Source organism: Pseudophryne corroboree, chromosome 4 (genome assembly GCF_028390025.1).
Source record: "Pseudophryne corroboree isolate aPseCor3 chromosome 4, aPseCor3.hap2, whole genome shotgun sequence".
NCBI classification, from domain to species: domain Eukaryota; kingdom Metazoa; phylum Chordata; class Amphibia; order Anura; family Myobatrachidae; genus Pseudophryne; species Pseudophryne corroboree.
Genome location: NC_086447.1, coordinates 294,383,516 through 294,404,098, shown reverse-complemented (window position 1 = coordinate 294,404,098; position 20,583 = coordinate 294,383,516). Strand labels below are relative to the sequence as shown.

The 20,583-nt window shown below is 44.4% G+C and overlaps 2 protein-coding genes across 5 annotated transcripts in view; one reads left to right on the top strand and one right to left on the bottom strand.

Annotated features, from left to right (window-relative positions):
• The window catches only part of LRRIQ4 (leucine rich repeats and IQ motif containing 4), a 57,312-nt gene extending 56,764 nt beyond the window's left edge, over window positions 1-548 (bottom strand). Inside the window, exon 1 of one of the 4 annotated variants that reach the window (XM_063916209.1) lies at window positions 424-548. The gene's annotated coding sequence lies outside the window, so the exon portion shown is untranslated. Of the gene's footprint in view, window positions 1-159; window positions 279-423 lie in introns of those variants that run through there. The other 3 variants (XM_063916208.1, XM_063916207.1, XM_063916206.1) reach the window with 3 other exon arrangements.
• LRRC34 (leucine rich repeat containing 34) overlaps window positions 326-20,583 on the top strand; it is a 70,922-nt gene continuing 50,664 nt past the window's right edge. The window contains 5 exon segments of the mRNA XM_063916211.1: window positions 326-401; window positions 14,178-14,234; window positions 18,458-18,581; window positions 18,975-19,080; window positions 19,742-19,860. Coding sequence (XP_063772281.1) covers window positions 18,977-19,080; window positions 19,742-19,860 — 223 coding nt within the window. The 5' untranslated portion in view covers window positions 326-401; window positions 14,178-14,234; window positions 18,458-18,581; window positions 18,975-18,976.

The window sequence follows — 20,583 nt, the reverse complement described above, 5'->3', positions numbered from 1 at the left end:
CTAAATGTGCCCTGCATCCCCTGTGTCACTGTAGCAGCATGGCAACCTGTAGTGTAATACTGGGACCTGGCCCATACAATATGCTGGCACAGAATTACCAGGACTGCCAGGGCGGTGAGTGTAGTCCCACACACGGTGGGAGCGGGTCTGTGATGTTACCTGCACAATCGGTTCCTGACCGTCCTCCTACCTGCACAGCGGCCTCCCCGTTCCCCAGCGCCGCACGGAGCAATGTCTGCCAGAGGCTGCGGCGGCCCCGGTAACTTATCCCGTCTGGGCAGCAGAGGGTGACAGCTGAGCGGCGGCTGCGCCGTGGTTATGACAACCGGGAGACAAACACTCCCCGCCGGTGACCGGGCTCAGGCAGAGAGACACAGCATTCCCCGTGACTACACAGCCAGGTAATACCTGTATGTCTGTTACCTGTGCTATACCTGTAGTAATCTGTGCAGTAATTCCCGGCTATGTACTATCCGTGCACGCTGCAGCTTTCTGTATGTGTGGCAGTTGTACTCATGTATGCCCTGTGTGCTATAACCTTAAGGGCGGGCCGGGCCCCATACACTAGGACGATAATGCCCGATTTCATCCGATATTTCGGGCACTCGGCCCGATATATTGGATGAAATCGGGCATTTTGGAGGCGTTTGCGATCCGCGTTCCCGTGAGCCTCGGATCCTCCAGATTGAATGTGCTGCACCAGGGCCGGTGCTAGGGTGTTCGGCGCCCTCCTGCAAAATATAAATTTGCGCCCTCCCATACTTTACATGTAGGGCCGGGGGGGTTACCATGGCCTCTTGGGCCCCTGAGCTGCAGGAGATCCGTGTAAGCCTATGGATGTGAACTCTCTGCCCACACTCACTCTGTGCAGCGCTAGTTACGGCCCTGCACACAGACAGTGCCGTAACTAGACATTTTACCGCTGTGTGCAAGAGAGGGAATGCCCCCCCCCCCCCACACACACACACCTGCACGTAAAATAGGGGCAGTGCGCGCCGCAGGCGCGCACAAAAAATATAGGGGCGTGGCTTTGCGGGGAAGGGGTGTGGCCACAAAATAATACCAATTCACATTACATATTATAGTAGTCTCCATTATTCAAACTATGCCGCACAGTAGCGCCACTACACCAGGTAGAGCCCCTTTTACACATTACGGCCGACAGATTCCGCTTTTTACACATTACGGCAGACAGCGTCCCCCTTTTTACACATTACGGCAGACAGCGTCCCCCTTTTACACATTACGGCAGACAGCGTCCCCTTTTTACACATTACGGCGGACAGCGCAGCCCTTTTTACACATTACGGCGGACAGCGTCCACTTTTTGCACATTACGGCGGACAGCGCCTCCCTTTTTACACATTACGGCAGCCAGCGTCCCCCTTTTTACACATTACGGCGGACAGCGCTCCCCTTTTTACACATTACGGCGGACAGCGCTCCCCTTTTTACACATTACGGCGGACAGAGTCCCCTTTTTACACATTACGGCGGACAGCGTCCCCCTTTTTACACATTACGGCGGACAGCGCACCCCTTTTTACACATTACGGCGGACAGCGTCCACTTTTTGCACATTACGGCGGACAGCGCCTCACTTTTTACACATTACGGCGGACAGAGTCCCCTTTTTACACATTACGGCGGACAGCGCTCCCCTTTATACACATTACGGCGGACAGCGCCCCCCTTTTTACACATTACGGCAGACAGCGTCCACTTTTTAAATACACACACACACACACACACACACACACACACACACACACACACACACACACTTTCTCTCTCACACTCTTTACATACCCTTACCACAATCTTGCTGGCCAGATCTTCCACAGTCTGCTAGCCTGGTCCGTGTAGCTCCGCCCCCTTTGTCCGTGTAGCCCCGCCTCTTGGTCCGTGTAGCTCCACCCCCTTTCGTCAGACAGAAAACACTCCTCTCCCTGTCACAGGGGACAGAGGAGAAGGAGTCATGCTGCCGGCGCTGCTGCGGCTGCCTGTCAGTGTGACAGGGCAGGCGCAGCAGCAGCAGGGGGGACAGGACGGCGCTTCAGCTGGGACGCAGAGCAGTGAAGGCGCCTCTCCTGCCCGGCGCCTACCTGCACTGCATCCCTTGCTGAGCGGCTAGCGCCGGGCCTGTGCTGCACATTCAGTCTGGTCCGACCCCACAGGCATGGCTGGGATTGCCCAAGATACATCGTATGCTAAAGGACAGCATACGATGTATCTTGTGCGATCCTGCCCCCTAGGAGGCTGCCGGGGTGATCGCCCACGACATGTCAGACGAACATGTCGCGGTAGTGTATGGGGCCCTTAACAGTTATGGTGCCCATTCACTTGTGCGATGCCCCGCAGCGCGACATTGCGGGGCTCGCACCTGAACTGCCAAAGTGATTACCATGCGATCTATCGCATGATCGCATAGTAATCACATGATGGGCACGTCACCACCGAGTGGGAGTGGCTTCTGGCCGCTCCCGGCGGGTGCCCATCGCACATCGCGATATATAGCATGCGGTTTTAAAAACACATGCGATCGCACTGCGATGCGATAAATATTAAGGGCAGCACATACTATCTTGAGATGTGAGATTCGACCGGCGTGCCCGCGCATCGCGTCGAAAGGTACCTAAAATGTGCATACAATCCCCCGATTTCTCTCACAGATGCGATCGAAATCGAAGGTTAGCACCAATTATCTCACAAGTGTATGGGCACCATTACAGTCCATCCACATACTGTACATCTATACTCAGATCACGCCGAATAGTATATACCATGCGTCCTGACGCACACTTTGGGTACTTTGCTGGTAACGGGACCGCCCTTTATTGCCCTTGTGGTTTTTTTTTATCTCTTCTTGACCCTCATTTATCATGCTGAAAATTTTGAATTGCAAAATATTGTTTCCCCCCGCCATGGTTTAGTGGCATCGAGCTCTTCTATTTAAGAAGAGCCTATGCCATGGCGAGCGAATGCGGTATTTGCCGCGTCAGTGCTGATGTTTACCTTACATCAGCGCTGACGAATGATCTGTGTATGGAGAGTCTGCACATGTGCCGGAATATGGTAATTTCCGGCACATGCGCAGTAGTGATTTCCGGACTCGACCGCCATTTGGGACTCCTCAGGCTTCCTGTCTCTATAGTAACCCGGCAGGCGTGATGCATGCCGGGATTGCTGCGGGAGGGGGGAGCCGGAGCGCAGGATGGACTCCGCTGCAGCGGTGTCCTAACGTCTGCCCGGAGCAGATGAGGCCATTACAGGTAAGCGAGCGCTCTTTCAGAAATATCGCTCGTTCTTAAATACAGTTTAGAGTGCCGCAGTATGGGGAATATTAAGGGCCAATAGCGCTGCTAGTTAGCAGCGCTATTAGCCTTGTTAAATACAGAGACGTGTGGTGAGGTAAATTTCTCAGGAGGCACTGGTTAGTACCAGAGCCAGATTTACACACAATATATGAGCCAAATGGTTCATGTGGGATTTATATACAGGTGCAGCAGTATAAACCAGTGCTGTAACTAGACATTTTAGCGCTGCGTGCATATGTAAAATAGGGCCAGTGCCAGGGGTAAAAATATAGGGGCGTGACTTCATGGGGAAGGGGTGTAGTCACTAAATAATACCAATTCATATTACGCTGCACAGTAATCTCCATTATTCAAATTACCCCACACAGTAGCATAATTTACAAGCACATTGCACCAGGTAGGGCCCTTTTTACACATTACGCCAGGTAGAGCTTCTGTCACACATTACACCAGGTAGCAGTGCCGCAACTAGACATTTCAGTGCCATGTACTAGCAAGGAGGACAAATAGCTTTTAGGCGCTATACTAAATGATGCTTAAATTACCAAAATGTATATCAGCAGCAAACTGCGGAAGAGGTATGCCAGCCTCTCAAGGGTTAACAAAGAAAAAAACAATGTAAACCCAATTGGCGCTTAATATATACAAACAGCAATATATTAAAAAATAAGTATGGATGTGATTGGATCACTTTTTGTTTTTCATTTACCACCATGTGAATGAATATCTGGCAAAAGCCTGTTCATGTTGGATCAATCAATACATCAATGTAAAATCTGCTGTTAATCTGAGCTAATGTGTGGTTCTGTAGAATAAATTTTAATTATTTAAAGGAGTTTGTGTCTTATATATATATATATATATATATATATATATATATATACACGATGTCCGGCACTCCAATACTAACTTGAAACACGCCCGGTGCCCTCACAGCCAAATAAGGATGAATAGAAGATAATAACAGGCGGCACTCACAACTTGATAGACACTGGTAAATAAACGGCCAGACTCCGTGAAGATAGATCAACGTTTCAATTTATAAAATTGTCGTCAGGATACATGTAAATACAAAAATCTCACCTTATATCCCCACCGATGTGAACATTTCTCCCGCCCGCCAGAGCGCCAGCGCAGGACGCCGAGGCGGGACGCTATCTGATGACGTAGCGGCTGACAGCCGTTACGTCCACACCAAACCCATCACCATGGTGACCATCTAAACAAAGTAAAACGCTGCAATCAATTGCGGTACTTAGCAATGAAGCCTCCGTGTAATAATAATGAGATCTAATCAGAACACATATAAGCTTGTTCGAATATTTTAACAAGGATTATCCTTTCTTAGAAACATGTAAGATATAACCTCTATATAAAAGACATCACATTAAAGGAATCTCATAAAAGAAAACCACCAGTATTAATGACATTATTTCCAAAAGAGGATCATTATGATCATATGATATACCGAATCAAAACAGATATAATCGATCATATAATAAACAAAAAATATTAAGCATAAACCAACATTTGCAATAATGAATATGCATGAACAAAAAAGAAAGGAGACCAACTCCTAAAAACAGGACAAGGGAAGAGTTTCATTGAGGCCCCGTGGGACCAAGACATCCAATTTAGAAATCCACCTGGCCTCACATCTCAGAAGGGCAGCCCCTCTGTCACCTCCCCGTAAAGATAACGGAATATGATCAATCATGCGGTACTTGATGCTGGCAACACTATGTTTGAATTCGGCAAAGTGTCTGGCCACTGGCTGATCACTCATGCCTGTGGACAACGCCAGTCTAATAGCTGATCTATGTGCCGTCATCCTCTCTTTGAACTTTCTAATAGTTTTACCTATATAGGAGAGTCCGCATGGACATATAATCTGATATACGACGTAGGTACTCTCACATGTTAAGCGATGGTGGATTTTAAGCTTGGTACCTAAATGGGGGTGACAAAAAGTGTCCCCACTAATCAAATACTTACAAGTAGTGCAAGGACATTTGTAACATCCCATTTTGCCTGAAGATAAGAAATTCTTTGGAGATGGTTTCCCTTTACCTGTGATGTCAGTTTTGACCAAAATGTCCCGCAAATTGCTAGACCTAGAGAAACACGGCATTAAATCAACTCCACCCAATTTCAGTTGGTCATCTGACTTTATAAGATGCCAATGTTTTTTGGCAATTTTACATACCGTCTCAGAGCGTGAGTGGTACTGATTCACCCAAGGGAGTTTAGAGTCCTGTGTTGTCCTGATCTTTTTGACTAATAAATCCTTTCTATCCATGGCCAGTACTTTTTCTTTATCAAGAAGTAATTTACGGAGTTGATAACCCCTAGCTACAAATTTAGATATAAGATCATCAATTTGAGTCGATGCTATAGATGCATCATCGTTAATCCTTCTGATTCTGATCATCTGTGAATATGGTAAGCCATATTTCAGGCTTCTGGGGTGACAACTATTCCAATGCAGGAATGTATTCCGGTCGGTGGGTTTAGTAAAGACCGTGGTTGATATCCTACCTTCAAGAAGGGAAATTCTAACGTCAAGGAAATCTATCACCTGTCTATCCATCTTAAAGGTCAATTTAACTGGACTGGCAGAGTTGTTATGGGTTTCCATGATCAATTTAAATTTTTCTTCCGTGCCCCTCCAAATCAACAAATGATCATCTATAAATCTTGTATAGAAAACAATATCTGTTGCTACATCTGGATCTCTAAAGAATAAGTCATTCTCTACTGCAAACATAAAAATGTTAGCGTACGTCGGAGCGACTGCGGAACCCATCGCACACCCTTTGGTCTGTAGATAAAAATCACCATCAAAAAGAAAATAATTCTTGGTGAGGATGAGTTCCAACAGTCGCCCCGCAATTTCAACATGTATTGCATTCAAGGAGCTAAACTCCAGTAAGAATTTCTGCACTGCTTCTAAGCCCTCAGCGTGGGGAATAACTGTATATAAACTGCACACGTCTGCAGTAATAAGCCACACATCACTGGGAACAGTCCCCAAATCAATCAATTTATTGAGGAGTGCTGTAGTGTCCAACAAATAATTGGGTTGTATCTGCACCAAAGGTTGCAGAATGGTATCAAGAAAAGTAGATGTGGGCTGAAATAGAGAGCCCCGTGCCGCAATAATGGGCCTCCCCGGTGGAGGGTTGAGGCCCTTATGAATCTTGGGCAGACTATAAAGTAGCGGTACAATAGGGAACTCTGGAATAAGGACCTCAAAGCACTCCTCAGAAATAAGAGAAGAATCTAATGCAATTAATAAGGTTTCTCTAAGACATTTAGAAAAGCCAGTAGTAGGGTCTCCCCGGAGTTTTGAATAAACACCAGGTTCCGCTAGCTGACGTTGTAATTCAGATCTATAATCTTGAAGATCCTGAAGCACCACCGCACCCCCCTTGTCTGCGGGGCGGATGACCAGATTCTCGTTGCTTGATAAAGACTTCAAGGCTTTAAGTTCTTGTGGGTTCAAGTTAGATCTTGAAGGAGCTGGATCTTTCATGGTATTCACCACCTGCTGATCAATAACACGCATGAAAGTTTTGATACTGGGATTGTTGGACAGAGGGTCAAAGGAAGACAGTTTCTTAAATTGAAGTAAACTGGGAGGAATAGGACCTTTATCACTCCTGATAGAATCAGGTTGTTTCTGTGAAAAAAATTCTTTTAATTTGAGCTTGCGTTGTAATTGGTGCTTCTCGATATTCCATCTCAGATGGTCAAAATCTTTGGAAGGCACAAAGGAAAAACCCTTTGAGAGGACACTTTTCTCACTATCTGTGAGTTCCACACTAGACAAGTTGAAAATTATTTGCTCTTGTTGGCTACGGGTGGCTTTTTTCCACGTTTGGCTGCGTCTGTATTGTCCGCCTCGTCGAGTAGGGCGTCTTTGCGGGCACCGGTACGTGTTGTCACTCCTAAAGGGATATTAGGACCTCTGTGACGATTGCGATTACGATTCCGGCAGGGTTCAGAATCGCTAGCCGTGCTGTTATTTTCGGTGGAAGTTTCGGTATCAAGTGCTGTTCTCGGGTAGCGTTGTCTGCGAAAGAAAGGGCGTTTGATCTCGCCTTCCTTGTTACCTGACAACCACCTATACACCTGATGATTCTCATAGTCTTTCTCGACTTTCAGGAATTTTTCACGCTTGTATTTAATCAAGTCGCGTTTGTAGGTGGCAAGCTGGCTGGCCAATTTATCCAACCACTCATTGTCTTTGTCAGCCTCTAGTAGTGGTATATGTGTCCCTTCCAGCACTGAGATTTTTGTTTTAACCGATTCCACTTCCTTATTAGAATGCTCGATGACCAGTAGCATTAAGTCAGCTGAGCATTTATTCAAGATGGAGACCCATTTACGACAAAAAGCAGGGTCCCATCTTCCTATCGTAGGACAATTGCGTACTCTGAACCCCCTGGGTATTTTCTTTGAACGATAATAATCGCTGAGTGTAATCGCATGATAGGTGAAGTCAATCTCCTTTTTCTTTAAGCGTAATAGGTCACGAAAAATCACTTCCGTGGAAAGTGCCTCAATTTGGTCAAAGAGTTGTTCTTTGTGCAAAATAATGTCAGTCTCTGATTCAGAGTAACTAAAATGTTCTTGCAATGGAATTAACAAGGGGTTAAAGATTTCCTTTTCTCCCATGTTGGACTCAGCCATATTGCAAAGGATATGCAAAACTCAATAATGTACTAATCAATGGTTTATCTTATTTGCAAACAACAAGCTCAATAAAAAATCAGCAGCTAAAACAAAGTGAAATGAAAAAATCACCCTGTGTAAAGAAAAAAGAAAAAAGAAAAAATGTCCAACAAATCTTAGCAATGAAGCCTCCGTGTAATAAGCCTCCGTGTAATAAGCCTCCGTGTAATAATCAGAACACATATATGTGTTCTGATTAGATCTCATTATTATTACACGGAGGCTTCATTGCTAAGTACCGCAATTGATTGCAGCGTTTTACTTTGTTTAGATGGTCACCATGGTGATGGGTTTGGTGTGGACGTAACGGCTGTCAGCCGCTACGTCATCAGATAGCGTCCCGCCTCGGCGTCCTGCGCTGGCGCTCCGGCGGGCGGGAGAAATGTTCACATCGGTGGGGATATAAGGTGAGATTTTTGTATTTACATGTATCCTGACGACAATTTTATAAATTGAAACGTTGATCTATCTTCACGGAGTCTGGCCGTTTATTTACCAGTGTCTATCAAGCTGTGAGTGCCGCCTGTTATTATCTTCTATTCATCCTTATTTGGCTGTGAGGGCACCGGGCGTGTTTCAAGTTAGTATTGGAGTGCCGGACATCGTGTATATATTCATGATTTACCAGGCGACTGGTGTTATCCAGGTCACGGCAACCATTGATTAGATATTCTTTGGAAATTCTGATTCTCGTCTGTCTCTCAGGATTTGTTGGACATTTTTTCTTTTTTCTTTACACAGGGTGATTTTTTCATTTCACTTTGTTTTAGCTGCTGATTTTTAATTGAGCTTGTTGTTTGCAAATAAGATAAACCATTGATTAGTACATTATTGAGTTTTGCATATCCTTTGCAATATGGCTGAGTCCAACATGGGAGAAAAGGAAATCTTTAACCCCTTGTTAATTCCATTGCAAGAACATTTTAGTTACTCTGAATCAGAGACTGACATTATTTTGCACAAAGAACAACTCTTTGACCAAATTGAGGCACTTTCCACGGAAGTGATTTTTCGTGACCTATTACGCTTAAAGAAAAAGGAGATTGACTTCACCTATCATGCGATTACACTCAGCGATTATTATCGTTCAAAGAAAATACCCAGGGGGTTCAGAGTACGCAATTGTCCTACGATAGGAAGATGGGACCCTGCTTTTTGTCGTAAATGGGTCTCCATCTTGAATAAATGCTCAGCTGACTTAATGCTACTGGCCATCGAGCATTCTAATAAGGAAGTGGAATCGGTTAAAACAAAAATCTCAGTGCTGGAAGGGACACATATACCACTACTGGAGGCTGACAAAGACAATGAGTGGTTGGATAAATTGGCCAGCCAGCTTGCCACCTACAAACGCGACTTGATTAAATACAAGCGTGAAAAATTCCTGAAAGTCGAGAAAGACTATGAGAATCATCAGGTGTATAGGTGGTTGTCAGGTAACAAGGAAGGCGAGATCAAACGCCCTTTCTTTCGCAGACAACGCTACCCGAGAACAGCACTTATACCGAAACTTCCACCGAAAATAACAGCACGGCTAGCGATTCTGAACCCCGCCGGAATCGTAATCGCAATCGTCGCAGAGGTCCTAATATCCCTTTAGGAGTGACAACACGTACCGGTGCCCGCAAAGACGCCCTACTCGACGAGGCGGACAATGCAGACGCAGCCAAACGTGGAAAAAAGCCACCCGTAGCCAACAAGAGCAAATAATTTTCAACTTGTCTAGTGTGGAACTCACAGATAGTGAGAAAAGTGTCCTCTCAAAGGGTTTTTCCTTTGTGCCTTCCAAAGATTTTGACCATCTGAGATGGAATATCGAGAAGCACCAATTACAACGCAAGCTCAAATTAAAAGAATTTTTTTCACAGAAACAACCTGATTCTATCAGGAGTGATAAAGGTCCTATTCCTCCCAGTTTACTTCAATTTAAGAAACCGTCTTCCTTTGACCCTCTGTCCAACAATCCCAGTATCAAAACTTTCATGCGTGTTATTGATCAGCAGGTGGTGAATACCATGAAAGATCCAGCTCCTTCAAGATCTAACTTGAACCCACAAGAACTTAAAGCCTTGAAGTCTTTATCAAGCAACGAGAATCTGGTCATCCGCCCCGCAGACAAGGGGGGTGCGGTGGTGCTTCAGGATCTTCAAGATTATAGATCTGAATTACAACGTCAGCTAGCGGAACCTGGTGTTTATTCAAAACTCCGGGGAGACCCTACTACTGGCTTTTCTAAATGTCTTAGAGAAACCTTATTAATTGCATTAGATTCTTCTCTTATTTCTGAGGAGTGCTTTGAGGTCCTTATTCCAGAGTTCCCTATTGTACCGCTACTTTATAGTCTGCCCAAGATTCATAAGGGCCTCAACCCTCCACCGGGGAGGCCCATTATTGCGGCACGGGGCTCCCTATTTCAGCCCACATCTACTTTTCTTGATACCATTCTGCAACCTTTGGTGCAGATACAACCCAATTATTTGTTGGACACTACAGCACTCCTCAATAAATTGATTGATTTGGGGACTGTTCCCAGTGATGTGTGGCTTATTACTGCAGACGTGTGCAGTTTATATACAGTTATTCCCCACGCTGAGGGCTTAGAAGCAGTGCAGAAATTCTTACTGGAGTTTAGCTCCTTGAATGCAATACATGTTGAAATTGCGGGGCGACTGTTGGAACTCATCCTCACCAAGAATTATTTTCTTTTTGATGGTGATTTTTATCTACAGACCAAAGGGTGTGCGATGGGTTCCGCAGTCGCTCCGACGTACGCTAACATTTTTATGTTTGCAGTAGAGAATGACTTATTCTTTAGAGATCCAGATGTAGCAACAGATATTGTTTTCTATACAAGATTTATAGATGATCTTTTGTTGATTTGGAGGGGCACGGAAGAAAAATTTAAATTGATCATGGAAACCCATAACAACTCTGCCAGTCCAGTTAAATTGACCTTTAAGATGGATAGACAGGTGATAGATTTCCTTGACGTTAGAATTTCCCTTCTTGAAGGTAGGATATCAACCACGGTCTTTACTAAACCCACCGACCGGAATACATTCCTGCATTGGAATAGTTGTCACCCCAGAAGCCTGAAATATGGCTTACCATATTCACAGATGATCAGAATCAAAAGGATTAACGATGATGCATCTATAGCATCGACTCAAATTGATGATCTTATATCTAAATTTGTAGCTAGGGGTTATCAACTCCGTAAATTACTTCTTGATAAAGAAAAAGTACTGGCCATGGATAGAAAGGATTTATTAGTCAAAAAGATCAGGACAACACAGGACTCTAAACTCCCTTGGGTGAATCAGTACCACTCACGCTCTGAGACGGTATGTAAAATTGCCAAAAAACATTGGCATCTTATAAAGTCAGATGACCAACTGAAATTGGGTGGAGTTGATTTAATGCCGTGTTTCTCTAGGTCTAGCAATTTGCGGGACATTTTGGTCAAAACTGACATCACAGGTAAAGGGAAACCATCTCCAAAGAATTTCTTATCTTCAGGCAAAATGGGATGTTACAAATGTCCTTGCACTACTTGTAAGTATTTGATTAGTGGGGACACTTTTTGTCACCCCCATTTAGGTACCAAGCTTAAAATCCACCATCGCTCAACATGTGAGAGTACCTACGTCGTATATCAGATTATATGTCCATGCGGACTCTCCTATATAGGTAAAACTATTAGAAAGTTCAAAGAGAGGATGACGGCACATAGATCAGCTATTAGACAGGCGTTGTCCACAGGCATGAGTGATCAGCCAGTGGCCAGACACTTTGCCGAATTCAAACATAGTGTTGCCAGCATCAAGTACCGCATGATTGATCATATTCCGTTATCTTTACGGGGAGGTGACAGAGGGGCTGCCCTTCTGAGATGTGAGGCCAGGTGGATTTCTAAATTGGATGTCTTGGTCCCACGGGGCCTCAATGAAACTCTTCCCTTGTCCTGTTTCTAGGAGTTGGTCTCCTTTCTTTTTTGTTCATGCATATTCATTATTGCAAATGTTGGTTTATGCTTAATATTTTTTGTTTATTATATGATCGATTATATCTGTTTTGATTCGGTATATCATATGATCATAATGATCCTCTTTTGGAAATAATGTCATTAATACTGGTGGTTTTCTTTTATGAGATTCCTTTAATGTGATGTCTTTTATATAGAGGTTATATCTTACATGTTTCTAAGAAAGGATAATCCTTGTTAAAATATTCGAACAAGCTTATATGTGTTCTGATTAGATCTCATTATTATTACACGGAGGCTTCATTGCTAAGTACCGCAATTGATTGCAGCGTTTTACTTTGTTTAGATGGTCACCATGGTGATGGGTTTGGTGTGGACGTAACGGCTGTCAGCCGCTACGTCATCAGATAGCGTCCCGCCTCGGCGTCCTGCGCTGGCGCTCCGGCGGGTGGGAGAAATGTTCACATCGGTGGGGATATAAGGTGAGATTTTTTGTATTTACATGTATCCTGACGACAATTTTATAAATTGAAACGTTGATCTATCTTCACGGAGTCTGGCCGTTTATTTACCAGTGTCTATCAAGCTGTGAGTGCCGCCTGTTATTATCTTCTATATATATATATATATATATGTGTACATATAGCAACAAAGAATGAATCGGCACTCGGAGTCTCCAATCAGTGCAAAACAGCAGTCAAGCCTTTATTGTTCAACGTTTCGGGGTCACCCCCTTCATCAGGACAACAAACAAAACACATAAACAACAATTATACCTTACCATCACCAATCCGATCAGTGGCTTCTCCCGCCCGCATGCCCGGGACCCGGCCGCCACACTCCCACTACGGCAATTACCGGAAGCGGAAGTGATGCGGGCAACCCGACCAGCGTCATAGAGTTGCCATGGAGACCTGTCAGCGCTCAAAGCACAGCGCGTCCTGGGTAACCGTGGTTACTCATTGTAAACAGAGTGTAACGTTTAAGTGCATGCAGCACAGTTAAACAACCAGAACTACATTTATCAAATTGACATAAGACGCATCTTGAGCGGTATCATTTCTCCAATCTATCCAACCACACCATCATAAAATAATAAAAACATTTATATTACACTACAAAAAAATAATAAAAATAATAATAACTGTGCATTCATAACAACATTGACATTATTGGGGAAATTTCATAAATGCTGCACAATGTGTAGTTTAAATGCATAAAAATAAAAATAAAGATATACAGGAGATAATTACCAGCACTATTGACATACAGTAACAGTGATTGAATAATACATTAGCAAATTTGCCACAGTATGCCTACACCAGGGCTACGAGACCATCTAGAGACCTCCCTACCGTGCAGTTCAAATAACATTCATTATGACTACATAATAAACCTCTGAGCATGAATGCCTCACTAAGGACTTAACAAAAAATGCCTCATAGAAAGCAGGTGAGCCCCAAGGACTCATTCAACCCCTTTGGGGTAAGAGTGTCTAAACGAAAAATCCAATTGGCCTCTAGCTGTAAAAGCCTTCTATGTGTATTCCCTCTTCTTAACGTGAGCAGCACATGATCAATAATTTTATAGCGAATAGTGGCAACACCATGTCCCATCGCTACAAAATGGCGTGCCACCGGCTGTTTACTATACCCAGTGGAGAGTGCAGATCTAATGGCTGTTCTATGTTGCGCCATTCTCTCCTAAAACTGGCAAGTGGTTTTACCCACATATTGAAGCCCTCAAGGACAGATTAAAACATACACAATGAACCTAGATGAACAAGTAAGTGGCCATTTGATCCTAAACCTTTTGCCTGAATGGGCATGTACAATCGTGTCCCCACATGTTGTGCACCCCAGACATCGGTAACGCCCGTTCTTTCGACTAAAGAAATGTTGTTTACTCGCCTTCCCAAACCCAGTGATGTCTGTCTTAACAACAACATCACAGATGTTCCTGCTTCTAGTATATCCTGCCATTAATCTGGTACCCTGTCAAGTAGTTAAATCCGTGTCCGAGGCCACCAATGGCCACCAACCCTTGACCTGTTTTTTAATGGCCCCACTATGGGTGTTATACTCAGTGATCCATGGAATAGTATCCAATGCTGCCTTTTTCTATTTTTCTACCAACAGGGTATGTCGTGCATGCCCAAGTGCTTTGGCTCTCGCTTGTCTTAATACATTGCAAGGGTACCCTTTTTCCAAAAACCTATTGAACATAATGTCGAGTTGTTTAACGGTATCCCACGGATCACTAGTGATCCGACACACCCGCACAAATTGAGAATACGGTAAACTTTTAACAGTGGACCGAGGGTGAAAACTATTACCGTATATACTCGAGTATAAGCCGACTTTTTCAGCACGTTTTTTTGTGCTGAAAAAGCCCCCCTCGGCTTATACTCGAGTCAGTGGAAGGAGGGACACTGAGGGCACAGCGCGCGGCTCTCCTGTGTCCCTCCTGCGTCTCCGTCTCCGGCGGCTTGTGTGTGTTAAATGAACTGCCCGTTTGTGAGCTCTGATTGGCTCACGTACCGGCACTTCATTTAATACACACATGCCGCCGGAGACGGAGACGCAGGAGGGACACAGGAGAGCCGCGCGCTGTGCCCTCCGTGTCTCTCCTTCAGAAGACAACGCAGGAGCGATGGAGGGTAAGTACCCTTCCTGGCACTGTGGGGCATATCTGGCAGCATGAGGGCACATCTGGCACTGGGGCATATCTGGCATATCTGGCAGCATAAGGGCACATCTGGCACTGTGGGGCATATATGGCAGCATGAGGGCACATCTGGCACTGGGGCATATCTGGCAGCATGAGGGCACATCTGGCACTGTGGGGCATATCTGGCAGCATGAGGGCACATCTGGCACTGGGGCATATCTGGCAGCATGAGGGCATATCTGGCACTGTGGGGCATATCTGGCAGCATGAGGGCATATCTGGCACTGTGGGGCATATCTGGCAGCATGAGGGCACATCTGGCATATCTGGCAGCATGAGGGCATATCTGGCACATCTGGCACTGTGGGGCATATCTGGCAGCATGAGGGCATATCTGGCACTGTGGGGCATATCTGGCACTGTGGGGCATATCTGGCAGCATGAGGGCATATCTGGCACTGTGGGGCATATCTGGCAGCATGAGGGCATATCTGGCACTGTGGGGCATATCTGGCAGCATGAGGGCATATCTGGCACTGTGGAGCATATCTGGCAGCATGAGGGCATATCTGGCACTGTGGGGCATATCTGGCAGTATGAGGGCATATCTGGCACTGAGGGCTGTGTACAGCTAGAGCTGCATTTCCCACCCTAGGCTTATACTCGAGTCAATGAGTTTTCCCAGGTTTTTGTGGTAAAATTAGGTGCCTCGGCTTATATTCGGGTCGACTTATACTCGAGTATATACGGTATATCTCAACAAATTGTTCCTGTCCGTAGGTTTGGTATATAAAGCGGTCTGAATTTGTTGATTTTTAATTAAAATGTTGATATCCAAATAATTCATGGCATCAGTTCTAAAATTATACATTCATTTAATAGGACTTATTGAGTCATTGGGGGAGATTCAAATGTTTGAAAAGTCAGTTGGGTGTCTGTTTTTTCCTATCTAATAGACAGGACTTTTCAAACATTTGAATCTCCCCCATTATGTTCATCTACCACTGGCTTAAGGGCCAAGATATCACCATCCCAAAAAAGTTAGCAGATCATCAATATAACGATAGTATAAAAATATACTATCAGAAATACTGACATTTAAAAAAAATAAAACACGTTCCACCTCCCACATGTAGGCATTTGCAAATGACGGAGCCACCACCGATCCCATGGCACACCCTGTGTTCTGACGGTAAAACAAACCGTCAAACAAAAAATAATTATGCTTAAGTGTAAACATAAATTATGTCAGAAAAAAATCTATGTTTGTATAATGGATTGTTAACCAAAAGATGTCTCACAGCCTCCACTCGCGCTTGGTGCGGAATGCACGTGTAGAGGCTGGAGACATCAAGGGTTGCCATGGTGACACTAGTGGGGACCGTTTGTAGATCGGCCAGATGTCTAAGCAGTGTAGATGAATCCTTAAGATGAGTAAATGTATTTTGAATACAGCGCTGTTACAGAAAAAAGAAAGTTACAAGAATGTAATAGTTGAAAAGTCAAATAGTCACACACGTAAATACAGTTTCAAATAAAATTTAAAAAGAATAGGGAAATAAACAAAACAAACTAATCCAGTCTCTTTGGATTCAATAATTATGGGATGAGGCCTTCCCATTGATTTTTCAGATCATCTGTTATCCTTTGATAGCCTCACGCAGAAAGAACCCATTAAGAACCTAGCAATCTGGTGGACCATTATGCAATAGGTAGCATCTATTCTTGTGTATCTACGCCTATTTCCCTATAGATTGTAAGTTTGCGAGCAGGGCCGTCCTATCTCTATGTCTGTCTGTTTTCGCCCAGTTTTGTTCTATAACTGTTCTAATTGTAAACCGCAACGGAATATGCTGCGCTATATAAGAAACTGCTAATAAATAAATAACATACACTAAAATCTTCATAGTGTAATCCAGTGACGTGCGGTGAGGTCAGTGGCTGGGGAGGCAGTGGCAGCTAACTACCCCCAACCCCCCCATAGAGTGGAAAAAAATAAGTGTAGTCCCCCACACATCACTAAAACCAGCACCAGGCAGAACCAGCCAGGGGGGATAATGCCATAGCAGGGAAGACACTCAGTGTGGGGTCCCCTTGCCATAACATTAATCTGCCCCCCAAGCCAGTCAGCTCAGAGCTGGAATTCCATGGAAATTGGGGACCCCAAAAAACAAAAATGGGGTCCGCCCTCCCGAAAAATAACCAGCACCGGCATGATAGCCCAGTGCTATGCCCCGCGCCCCTGGTGGCGGTGGGTGCTAAGTTCGATGTCTGTTAATATTGTTCTTTACAGGTGGCCTACAGGTCCCAGCAAGCCTACTCCATCATGCTGGCACTTGGAGAACCACAATTGCCAGCATGCCAGGACACAAAGGGCTCGCTGGAAAATATTAAAATAAAACACCACACAGTCTTAAAGAAAAAAAGTTTTATTAGTCAAGGTCTTCACCTTGGAGGCGGTGGCCCTTAAGGTATTTTGCATGGCTGCCGCCTTCCCAGGGCTTCCGGCGTCTTCACTTGGGAGGACGCCGCCTTCCCAGGGCTTCCGGTGGCGCCTTCCTCCGGCGTCTTCACCTGGGAGGCGGCGGCCTTTAAGCTCTTTTGCATGGCCGCCGCCTCCCCAGGGCTTCCGGCGTCTTCACCTTGTGGGCGGCGGCTGTTAAGCTCTTTTGCATAGCCGCTACCCCTCCAGGATTGCCACAGCGTCTTCTTTCTTCAGGAGCTCTTCACTGCTCCTCCTCCGCCGTTGGACTGACGCCGCTGCCTTGCATCGCTGCCTCGCATCGCTGCCTCGCGCTGAATTATATAAGTCAGCCAGAGGGGGCGGGGCGATAACGCAGCAAGCCGTAATTGGCTCACGGTGGCCATCTTGAATTTCAAAAATGACGCTGAGGCGCAATTTTTGAAATTGGTACCACTCCGCTGCCAAACTCTACAGAATGGCAAGCAGGGATCTCAGATCCCTGCCTGCCACCAATACTCTCACCTCCGCCGCCACCGCTGCCCGCACCTCCGCCGCCCGCACCTCCGCCGCATCCCGCCGCCACCGACGACCGCACCTCCGTTGCGCCCACACAGTGATGACGGATGATGGATCCGATTACCAATCACTGTGGCCTCACTGACAGGGGCGTGCTTTCATGTGTTGAAAGCACGTCTCTGTATGAAAGCGGCACTTCTAATGGTGCCGCTTTCCTATGTATTTTCAATGGGCTTTTACTGCCCATGGCATGGCCCCACTCGCGACTGCCCTTCGCTCCAACACCTTTCTGATTCACTACGGGAGGCACCACGATCGGTGCCTCCCAAACACATTAACACAGTAATAATGATTAGATTAATATAAAGGACATACTTATGACACAGAATATGTGTCATAAGTAACTTCTTTGTATTATTTTAATCATTAATGAGACCTCCCCTGACTGCACGTACCTGGTGTAATCATATTAAAAATAGTAATTGAATGATCAAATAACTTATAGACTTAAAACAATAAGAAATAAAAACAAAAATAAAACAAATATAAGAACAAATGAATAATAATCTCACTGTAGTGCATTCAAAAGTGATGCATTTGGTAGATCTTCCTGAGGAAGCGCAGTGCAATCCACAAAACCATACATAAAACAGCTTTTACATGTATCAATGACTCTATAAAGATACTATTTTCTCATGTGTATGACACTTATCACATCATATTGTGTATGACTAGAATAATGCCATTTTTGCATGTACTTCTATTAAGGTTGTAAAGCAACGCCTCTACAGTGTCGTGGGACGCAAGTATACACATTTGTACACCTGCTGCAGAAAGCCTACTGTTTAGAAGTTGAACATATCTTGACATAAGTGTGACTTAACATAGAAAGGTGAGTATGCTTTTTTATGCATCATCAGTTTTACACATACGTTTCAGGCACAAAATGAATCAGAAACTGTAAATGAGGCCTTTACATAGATTATATCAGTTTAGTTTCTTGTTTTACAACATTATGACCTGGCCCGCACCCACATCGTTTTCGCTGAATGCTGCACTTATGGTACCACCGATTTGTGGACGTGTGCAGGCCCATAGGGCTACAAGCGAAACATGTGCAAGTCCGGCGCCTGAAGGGGCCGCAGGGGGTGCAAGTTTGGGTGCTGTTGCTGGCGTTTACAGTCACTGCAACGGCAATTCACACCCTTTGCAGAGAATTGGATTATCCCCATTGAATGATATAAAACATGTCTAACAAAAATATTCTCATTAATATGTTGTTTAGCCATGTCAACAGGTCTGAGCCAGCAGTATCACAAGGCATGTACTGAACTAAACCAAGCTGTTAATCCTGTTATTGCGGAAATGCTTCTACAAGCAGAGCAACCTGGGTAGGTATCTTATGATTAAGTCATAGAAATTGATATTACCAGGGTACTTCTGCATCAATATGTGTTCTTGTAAAGTCAGGTTTCCCCTGAATCCGTTCTGTAAACAGCAAAAAGCACACTACTGGTGAATTTCATCTATAGCAGCCCCTTTCCCCTTACAGCTAAATATGCTCACTTACCCTGCACATATTTAGGTGTTTACCACTTACCACTCAGGTTAAGAGCTTAGCCTTATGGAAGAGGGGGCAAGGTCAGTTATTGCAAGATCATGGAGCAGAACATAACGATATTACATTAGCCAAACGTAGAAAAGTATAGTAGTAATCAAGAGTTATAGGTATCATGGATAGTGGTGTGAAAGGAGGCACCTGCTTCCGGGCGCCATGTGTGGGAGGATGGTGGCAGAAAGGAAAGTTGGTATGCTGGTCTCCTTGTAGTCCTGCACTGGTTGCCCATTTATACACTGCATCACAGCCCTAAGGAACCGAGGATGAATAGGTGAGGCTCTTATCGGGACGCGGGGGTCAGATTAAAAAAAAAAGTGCATGCAAAAATTGTGTCTTTCCATATGATATAGATATATTTGTCTATTATTGTTTCACATTTTTTAATATAAAGGTACTTCTGCTGGATATTGAATTGTAGTTTGCCCTTTTTCTAGACAACATATTTCTTCCCTAAATATCTGTGGAAATAATCAAATGCTGTCGGGCAAGCGAATTACAGATGAAGATTTCCTTGTCATTTCTCACATATTGAAACAAAGCTGTTATATAACAAGTACGTCTTTTATGATCTATGTAAAATAAATCACAGACAATACAATGTATTTATTAAAGGTGACACTCTTGCATTCACATTGCAGTGCATGGAAATAAAAGCATATATTTGCCCATATGCATAGTTACATGCATTATGTGGCCATTATGGCTGCTGCAAGTAATCCGTTTAGAGTCAGGCAGATCTCTGCGTACGCACAGTGTGGTGTAGCTCTCAGGTCTGACAACATGGCTCCAGTAAAGCTTTTGTTCATGTGTGCCATTGCCACTTGCATACACCCATTCAGCCGCAAGTGAGATGCAACCGCGAAGTGTATGAGTATATGGTATTACATCAACTGTGAAAAAAATAAATTGAGTGTTTGATCAAAACATCTACCATACTATGCCCTAAATGTTACTTTTCTTGAATTTATAAATTTTTTTGACCTGCTCTGCTATCTTTGAGTAAAAATGTCTTACAGAAATCCCAGAAGTGCTTGGGGCTAGTGAACGTTTCTCAGCCATTTTACTTTGACCTTTTTATTTTTGTAGAAATGAAAAGCTGCCACTAGGTGGCATACCTTTAAGTTTGGTAGACATCCAAACAAGAGGACACCATGCACTAGTGATGTCAAAAGAGATTTTCTCTAGGAGATAATAGGGTAAATTTACTAAGGTGGGAGTTTTTTTTAGAACTGGTGATGTTGTACATACAGTAGCAACCAATCAGATTCTATCTATT